The sequence below is a fragment of the Phoxinus phoxinus genome, assembly GCF_949152265.1.
Source record: "Phoxinus phoxinus genome assembly, chromosome: 18".
Classification (NCBI taxonomy): domain Eukaryota; kingdom Metazoa; phylum Chordata; class Actinopteri; order Cypriniformes; family Leuciscidae; genus Phoxinus; species Phoxinus phoxinus.
Window position 1 is genome coordinate 450,395 of NC_136893.1, and position 9,606 is coordinate 460,000.

Consider the following 9,606-nt stretch of genomic DNA (forward strand, 5'->3'; position numbering starts at 1 on the left):
ACCTGGGAGCGCGAGCTTTAATGGAGCTTTATCGCGCGTGAACAATAGCGCGCGGAGGTGTAAAAGCTCGCGGGAGCGCGTGAGGAGATTCACACCCGATCACAGCGTGAGAAACACAGTCATAAACACAGAGACTCTTTCAGTCAGACTACCTTACAGCCAGAGCCGTCGCATAGGCTGTGCGAACTGTGCAACCGCACAGGGCCTCGCGCCACTAGGGGGCCTCGCAATCTTGCGTTTTTTATTATTACTATTATTATTTTTAATTTTGTCTTTTGTGGTGGAACACGCAATGTAATGCTATATAGAAATATATAGTTTGCATCTTAATTTAATCTTTGTTTTATCTTTGTTTTATTATTTTATTAGTTCATTTACTAATTGTTAGTAAAGAGCTGGATACTAATTAAATAAATGTCAACTAGCCTAAATGCATTGATTAGAATTTCCATAGAATAAAGATTTTTATAGTCGACTAGTAGTCATTCATTTAAGCAATTAGTCAACTAATCTCACGTTTATATTAATTTCTGCTTAAATAGGCTACTGAGTGCATGGAGGAATAGCCTATTCCGCGCTCAAGCGCATGCATAAATCTTGCCCCAAAGCAGGCTAATGATAATATGTCTGAAAAAATAACGAGGCATTTTTATTGTTTATTAATAAAAAATATATATTTTTAAATCAGTGTCGGCTGCAAACATATCTATATACATCTCCGCTGTAAATTGGATATGCCTTTAGAGAGAAATGCACCTTATGGATTACAGCCTAATCAGCCGGTATTTGCTTTCGATTCGAATTTTTTCGTTTAAAAGCGGACATTTCAAGCTTTATATAGAAATATTCATCATGTTTTTGAGGCTATACACTGTGTTTCAGTTCATTTTTGAGACGCGCTCCAGTTTGCGCATTTTTGAGATGCGCTCGGCCCTGTTTGTTTTATTTTACATTTACATTTATTTTTTTATTTTAAAGCACAACGTTTTCTTGTTGTTGAGATTTTACACAAATAAAAGTACTTGCGACTGATGCATTATTCTTTTCTGTATGACCAGAAAAGATTGAGTAGCCTATTTAAAATTGTTTCCACTGTTGATAGGAAAATGAAAGTGTTCGCGCCGACGCCTGCCGCAGTGCGCGCTCCACGTCTCCGCACAATCGCTTGGATATGCACCTATACTAGCGAACATTAAGGCCTATCTAGGTTAAAGTTAGAGCGAGCTGCCATGCCAGACGGATAATTCCTTTTCATGTTTAACAAATAAAATCATGCATTTTCTACCTACAAGCGTAAGCGCTGCACCAGTTTGAAAAAGGTAAAAGCATAACGAGCGTAGCGAGAGAGGGGCCCCACTGACTGCACCCACACACCGGACGCGAATAGCGCGTCAGGCGCGAGTGATTTCAATGTTAAGTCAATGCAAAGACGCGTTACACGCGTTTTACGCGCGTAACGCGTCTTTGCATTGACTTAACATTGAAATGACTCGCGCCTGACGCGCTATTCGCGTCCGGTGTGAACGCACCATGAGGGGGATGCAGAGATGTTGCTGTGTTTTTATATTAACATTTCTGATTGTTTAAATTATCAGCCCTCGGTAGCCCCCTTAAAATGCGGGGCCCCAGGCAATAGTCCGTCTTGCCTGCCCTATTGCGGCGCCTCAGACTATGTTCATGATTATGTTGTATTATTCTACTTACTTGATAAAAAAGTATTGCAGCGAGTCGAGCGAGATTATGCGTGCAATAGAACTAGAACAGTTATGCGTGACTGTTCCACATCAAAGAGCAGGGCCTCGCATTTCAAGTTCGCACAGGGCCTCGCACCCCACCTGCGACGGCACTGCTTACAGCCTTCATGTGGAAGCCCATCACACACACACACACACACACACGAGAAACGCTTTGGTAAATCAAATTATATCAAAGTATGATATAAAAGTCGTAATTATAGGCTACAATAAAGTCGAAATTATGACATAAAAAGTCTAGTTTATGTCATAGAAGTCGAAATTATGACAGTGAGTAAGAAATCTACACAATAAATTGCGTATTTTTAACTCATCATTTCAATTTCATGTCATAATTTCGCATTTGTATGTCGTAATTATCAGTTTAAGACACACACTTATGTGGCCCGAACCCGCTAATGAATAAATAAATAAACGAAAAGATAAATAAATACACGTTAAAGGGAACATAAATTAATTTGAAAAAAACAAACAAATAAATAAGAAAGAAAGAAAGAAAGAAAGAAAGAAAACAATAAATAAATAAAGGGAAAAACGTATAAATTCAGGAAAATTCCTTTATTAATTTTTCTATTATTACATTTATTTATTTATTAAAACGTCAGCCGGTTTGTTTCTTCATCTCTATACGAACAAAAAATTTGATGAGATTTAATTAAATACAATAATAAAATACTGGCCAGATATTATTGTCAATCCACATAAAAGCGCGCTCATGTTTCGTCTGGACAGACTGGGCGATGGACCAATGAGCGCCGGTCCTGCCCTGCGGTGGGCGGGGCTTGCTGCAGTCCAGGCTCGGGATCGCGCGCCTCGCGTTCAGTCCTGAGAGAAAGTTCGCGTCGACCGAAACTCCGAGTTTCTTGGAATAGTTCTTTAATTGTTCATGTCGATGGGACTTTTTGGTTGAAACGCACCGATGAGTGGATTATAAACGACTCTAAACGGACGCACTGCTGGGATTAGAGTTTTTTCCATGGCAGGATAGTCGACGCGCACTCACACGGACGCGCATATCGCAGGATTGGGTTTCAGGGGATTTGAGCAGAATCTCAATTTCTGACTGGATCTGATTCAGTTTGGGTTTAAGATACCGATGAAGTGTTATCCTAATATGTGTGAAGCGAACTCTGAAGTGGACAGAGATTAGTTTCGGATGATTTTATTGCAGAAAGTTATTCATGAGCTGCTTAACTTTTACAGAAAGGTTCTTTAGCTAAAGTGTGGGTCATATTCGAGAAACTGAGGAGATTTATGATCTGGATCTCATGAGCTGACGGAGTTGGAGATGGATCATGTGTTCTGGATTGGTTCTGTCTCCTGGTTCTGGTTCGTGTTGACTGGACTCATCACAGCAGAGGAAGGTAATCGAGTATTATCTGGCATTATTATGAACCGTCCGTCGAATATTGTGTTATTATTGTAATGTGGGAGCGGTTTCATAACGAAATCACCAGTTGCTCAAACTTGTATTAAAAGTTATATCTATAGGCTACTAACGTTACTCATAATAATAATACTCGTCTATTTGTTTTCTAAAAGACTAGTCATAACTTTCTGAAGTCAGTCAAAGTAGATCTTAGTCTGATTATAATTGCAAAGTAAGACTGATTACAACTGCTAGTTCTGAAGACACAATATTAACAGTAATATTTTTGTATATTTATTTATTGGATGTGGAATTATTGGTAACACTGTACTGTAAAGTTTCATTCTAACATTAGTTTATGCACTGTGAAGTAACGTTAATATGATTATTTTATAATAGTTTGTTCATTGAATGTTCGTTTTATGCACCAACTATTGTTACCAAATGAGTTATAATAATCTGTCCGTCTGGTCAACATGAGGGATCGGGACATCGGGTCCAGTTTCACTGTGAATGAAGGACGTTATTATAGTTCTTGTGGTGAAGAACCAGCATTTCTGAGCTTATATAAAGCTTCGTTATTGTCATCGATGCTTTAACATCCTTACATCCATAAAAGAGTAAAGAGTTGTGGAGAAGAGTTCTTTAGATTATTAAAATATTCCTCACACAAAGAAAAACACAAGTTCTGGTGCTGTTCGGCCATTCACACACACACACACACACACACACACACACACACACACACACACACACACACACACACACACACACACACACACACACACGCAGATCATGGACATGGTGTGAAAGGTTAAGGGTCCTGATGAACACACTTGTATTGTTCGCCATTGTAAATGAGTGGCGAGTTTCCTCTAGCGGAAGCGGTCGGTACTGCAGCCACACACACACACACACACACACACACACACACTGAAAGCTCAATTACTGAGATATCAAATTCGTAACCATTTTTTATTTATTTTATTAGCTATAATTTTATCTGTTTTAGAGTAAAACGTGTTTTGGAAAAATTTAATTTTTGTGCGGTTTTCATAATAAATGTAAAACTTTTTTCAAGTTCACTTTTAAAAAAAACATTTTTTTTCACATCAGCAATAATCGTCTTTAAAAAGAGACCAAACTTCAGTCTGTGCTCTAAAGTGTTCAACATTTATGACCGTTTAAGTTTTATATTTGCTAAATAATAACAATAACTAGAACGTACATTTCCAGAAGAAAATGTGAATGGTGCTTGCAGTGGCAAAAAACACGACCCGGTTGCTAGAGTGTGGTACATGATTGCATACGAGCAAAACACTATGTCTGTACGATGTTCTGCTGCTGAGATATGGCTTATTCATGTTGTTCAGGTGGTTGCTAGGGTGTTCTGGGTGGTTGCTAGGGCGTTGCTAGGCAGTTGCTAGGGTGTTCTGGGTGGTTGCTAGGCGGTTGCTAGGGTGTTCTGGGTGGTTGCTAGGCAGTTGCTAGGGTGTTCTGGGTGGTTGCTAGGGAGTTCTGGGGGTATTTTGGGTGGTTGCTATGGTGTTGCTAGGGAGTTCTAATGTATTTTGGGTGGTTGCTATGGTGTTACTAGGAAGTTCTGAGGTATTTTGGGTGGTTGCTAGGGTGTTCTAAGGTGTTTTGGGTGGTTGCTATGGTGTTGCTAGGGTGTTCTAAGGTATTTTGGGTGGTTGCTAGGGTGTAATGGGTGGTTGCTAGGCAGTTGTTAGGGTGTTCTGGGTGGTTGCTAGGGCACCACAGATGGTTACTATGGGGTTAGGGCAAAGGTTAGGCACGAGGCCATCTCTATTAAACGAGTGCATTATAATGAGTGCACGAGGCCTGTGGCCTCGTGCCTACGAGTGAGTTTTTATAGAGTATTTAAAATCTCTATTAAACGAGTGCATTATAATGAGTGCACGAGGCCTGCGGCCTCGTGCCTATAGCCTATGGTTGCTAGGGTGCTGTAACTGGTTGCTATGGTGTGGCTATGAAGATTTTAGGCCATTACTTATTGGCTGCTGGATAATATAAATCCTCTGAGGGAGAGAGAGGGGGAGACATGCAGGGGTGTCAGGCCCTTTGTGTCTGTGTGTGTGAAAAATGACAGTTGGGATTTGAATTTCTGAAAATTCCGCAATGTTAAGTCAATGGGACTTTTTTGGCCGCTTTTTCGTCCGCTGTGCGAACATCGTACACCCGATCGCTTAGAAAAGATATAGCACACCTCTCCTCAATGGGCCGGTCGATTTGACACCTCACTCAGGGGTCTGTGACAAACGGTGCGGGGCGAGTTTCGCGCCAAAAAAGCGGCAGAATAATAAGAATAAGAACTAGAACGTACATTTCCAGAAGAAAATGTGAATGGTGCTTGCAGTGGCAAAACTCGACACTCGGTTGCTAGAGTGTGGTACATGATTGCATACGAGCCAACAACCATGTCTGTACGATGTTCTGCTGCTGAGATATGGCTTATTCATGTTGTTCGGGTCGTTGCTAGGGTGTTCTGAGTGGTTGCTAGGGTGTATTGGGTGGTTGCTAGGCGGTTGCTAGGGTGTTCTGGGTGGTTGCTAGGCGGTTGCTAGGTGGTTGCTAGGGTGTTCTGGGTGGTTGCTAGGCGGTTGCTAGGCAGTTGCTAGGGTGTTCTGGGTGGTTGCTAGGGCACCACAGATGGTTACTATGGGGTTAGGACTAAGGTAACGAGTGCATTATAATGAGTGCACGAGGCCTGCGGCCTCGTGCCTATAGCTTATGGTTGCTAGGGTGCTGTAACTGGTTGCTATGGTGTGGCTATGAAGATTTTAGGCCATTCTGGGTGGTTGCTAGGTGGTTGCTAGGCAGTTGCTAGGGTGTTCTGGGTGGTTTCTATGGTGTTCTGGGTGGTTGCTAGGCAGTTGCTAGGGTGTTCTGGGTGGTTGCTAGGGCACCACAGATGGTTACTATGGGGTTAGGACTAAGGTAACGAGTGCATTATAATGAGTGCACGAGGCCTGCGGCCTCGTGCCTATAGCTTATGGTTGCTAGGGTGCTGTAACTGGTTGCTATGGTGTGGCTATGAAGATTTTAGGCCATTACTTATTGGCTGCTTGATAATATAAATCCTCTGAGGGAGAGAGAGGGGGAGACATGCAGGGGTGTCAGGCCCTTTGTGTCTGTGTGTGTGAAAAATGACAGTTGGGATTTGAATTTCTGAAAATTCCGCAATGTTAAGTCAATGGGACTTTTTGGGCCGCTTTTTCGTCCGCTGTGCGAACATCGTACACCCGATCGCTTAGAAAAGATATAGCACACCTCTCCTCAATGAGCCGGTCGTTTTGACACCTCACTCAGGGGTCTGTGACAAACGGTGCGGGGCGAGTTACGCGCCGAACTTTTGTGTGGAAGAATAATAAGTATGCAAGATAACACTAATGTTGCTTTGCCTATAGGCAAGCACCATTAATAAAAACTAGAACGTACATTTCCAGAAGAAAATGTGAATGGTGCTTGCAGTGGCAAAAAACACAACCCGGTTGCTAGAGTGCGGTACATGATTGCATACGAGCAAACAACCATGTCTGTTCGATGTTTTGCTGCTGAGATATGGCTTATTCATGTTGTTCAGGTGGTTGCTAGGGTGTTCTGGGTGGTTGCTAGGGTGTTGCTAGGCGGTTGCTAGGGTGTTCTGGGTGGTTGCTATGGTGTTCTGTGTGGTTGCTATGGTGTTTTGGGTGGTTGCTAGGGTGTTGCTAGGGAGTTCTAATGTATTTTTGGTGGTTGCTAGGGTGTTGCTAGGGAGTTCTAAGGTATTTTGGGTGGTTGCTATGGTGTTATGGGTGGTTGCTAGGCGGTTGTTAGGGTGTTCTGGGTGGTTGCTAGGCGGTTGCTAGGGTGTTCTGGGTAGTTGCTAGGGCACCACAGATGGTTACTATGGGGTTAGGGCTAAGGTTAGGCACGAGGCCTGCGGCCTCGTGCCTACGAGTGAGTTTTTATAGAGTATTTAAAATCTCTATTAAACGAGTGCATTATAATGAGTGCACGAGGCCGCAGGGTGCTGTAACTGGTTGCTATGGTGTGGCTATGAAGATTTTAGGCCATTACTTATTGGCTGCTTGATAATATAAATCCTCTGAGGGAGAGAGAGGGGGAGACATGCAGGGGTGTCAGGCCCTTTGTGTCTGTGTGTGTGAAAAATGACAGTTGGGATTTGAATTTCTGAAAATTCCACAATGTTAAGTCAATGGGACTTTTTTGGCCGCTTTTTCGTCCGCTGTGCGAACATCGTACACCCGATCGCTTAGAAAAGATATAGCACACCTCTCCTCAATGGGCCGGTCGATTTGACACCTCACTCAGGGGTCTGTGACAAACGGTGCGGGGCGAGTTTCGCGCCAAACTTTGTCCAGAATAAAAAGAATAATCAGAAGAATAATAATAAGTATGAGCAATAACACTAATGTTGCTTTGCCTATAGGCAAGCACCATTAATAAGTATGAGCAATAACACTAATGTTGCTTTGCCTATAGGCAAGCACCATTAATAATAATTTATTACACGTTTATATCGCTGTTCTGGGAACTCAAAGCGCTTCACGTGTGGAAGGGGGATCTGGGAAACGGTGAATAAATGGATTGTAACATCGGCATAAATATGATCTGGTATCATAAAATCCACTACAATACAACATGTTACATAAAAAACATTGAATTAAAACACCGAATAACTGCAGCTCCATCGAGACACACACATCTCAGCAGCAGCAATCCCTGAAAGGCCCTTTGTGGAACCAGAAACGTGTGTGTGTGTGTGTGTGTGTGTGTGTGTGTGTGTGTGTGTGTGATTGAGTGTGTGTGTCTGTGTGTGATTGTGTGTGTGTGTGTCTGTGTGAGTGTGTGATTGAGTGTGTGTGTCTGTGTCTGATTGTGTGATTGTGTGTGTGATTGAGTGTGTGTGTCTGTGTGTGTGTGTGTGTGTGTAATTGTGTGTGTGTGTATGATTGATTGAGTGTGAGTGTGTGTGTCTGTGTGTGTGTGTGTGTAATTGTGTGTGTGTGTATGATTGATTGAGTGTGTGTGTGTGTGTGTGTGTGTGTGTGTCTGTGTGTGTGATTGATTAAGTCTGTGTGTGTGTGTGTGTGTGTGTGTGTGTGTGTGTGTGTGTGTCTGTGTGAGTGTGTGATTGAGTGTGTGTGTCTGTGTGTGATTGTGTGTGTGTGTGTCTGTGTGAGTGTGTGATTGAGTGTGTGTGATTGTGTGTGTGTGTGTAATTGTGTGTGTGTATGATTGATTGAGTGTGTGTGTGTGTCTGTCTGTGTGATTGATTAAGTCTGTGTGTGTGTGTGTGTGTGTGTGTGTGTGTGTGTGTGTGTGTGTGTGTGAGGTTCTCGATGTTTCAGGCTCTTCTGATCAGTGTTTTGTGTGTGAGAGAGAGTGTGTGTGTGTCTGTGTGTGATTGTGTGTGTGTCTGTGTGAGTGTGTGATTGAGTGTGTGTGTCTGTGTGTGATTGTGTGTGTGTGTGTCTGTGTGAGTGTGTGATTGAGTGTGTGTGATTGTGTGTGTGTGTGTGTGTGTGTAATTGTGTGTGTGTGTGTGTATGATTGATTGAGTGTGTGTGTGTGTCTGTGTGTGTGATTGATTAAGTCTGTGTGTGTGTGTGTGTGTGTGTGTGTGTGTGTGTGAGGTTCTCGATGTTTCAGGCTCTTCTGATCAGTGTTTTGTGTGTGAGAGAGAGTGTGTCAGGGATTCGTTCCACGTTTCATGGTGCGCACACACACACACACAGACTTAATCAATGACACGCACTCAAACACACACACACACACACACACACACACACCACAGACGTACTGTATTTCTTCACCTTTTATCTAGTGTGTGTGTGTGCGAACTAAGTGAGTGTTTCTGAAAGCGGTCATCACGACTGTAAGATCAACAATATCTCACACTGTCCAAATACTGTCCAGCAGAGAGAGAGTCTTAGATCAGGGCGAGCGACGTCCCTCTCTCACACACACACACACACAGCAGTCTTTGAGGATTTTTCACATGTGTGTGTGTGTGTGTGTGTGACAGGAAGAGGCCATAAACCAGCCGAACGACAAGAAGAGTGTGTGTGAGTGAGAGTGAGTGAGTGAGTGTGTGTGTGTGTGTGTGTGTGGAAAACTCATCTGATGAGCTCATGCTCCTCGATCAGGAGTGTGTTCCTGAAGTTAACCAGCTGTGTGTGTGTGTGTGTGTGTGTGTGTTAATCTCAGTATTGTTGGAGAACAATAGAAGCTTACGGCTCAGAACAGCAGCTCTGCTCCTCAAAGGAGATCCAATATGGTAAACTCTAGAGACGGGGTAAAACACGGTAAATCTGTGTGTGTGTGTGTGAGAGTGTGTGTGTGTGTGTGTGCGTGCGCGCAGATGCTCTCCCTCAGATGTGTGTCTGATGGGCTTTCTGGGCTTCACTGACACCAGTAACACATCTGAGGCACTGTCAGGTACACACACACACA

At 43.0% G+C, this 9,606-nt stretch overlaps 1 protein-coding gene across 2 annotated transcripts in view; it reads left to right on the plus strand.

Moving 5' to 3' along the window:
* Positions 1 to 2,527: 2,527 nt before the first annotated feature.
* Positions 2,528 to 9,606, plus strand: part of ephb4b (eph receptor B4b) — a 45,426-nt gene continuing 38,347 nt past the window's right edge. Inside the window, exon 1 of one of the 2 annotated variants that reach the window (XM_079589474.1) lies at positions 2,528 to 3,118. In XM_079589474.1, the coding sequence (XP_079445600.1) occupies positions 3,043 to 3,118 (76 nt within the window). In that variant the 5' untranslated portion in view covers positions 2,528 to 3,042. The remainder of the gene's footprint in view (positions 3,119 to 9,606) is intronic. The other variant, XM_079589473.1, reaches the window with a different exon arrangement.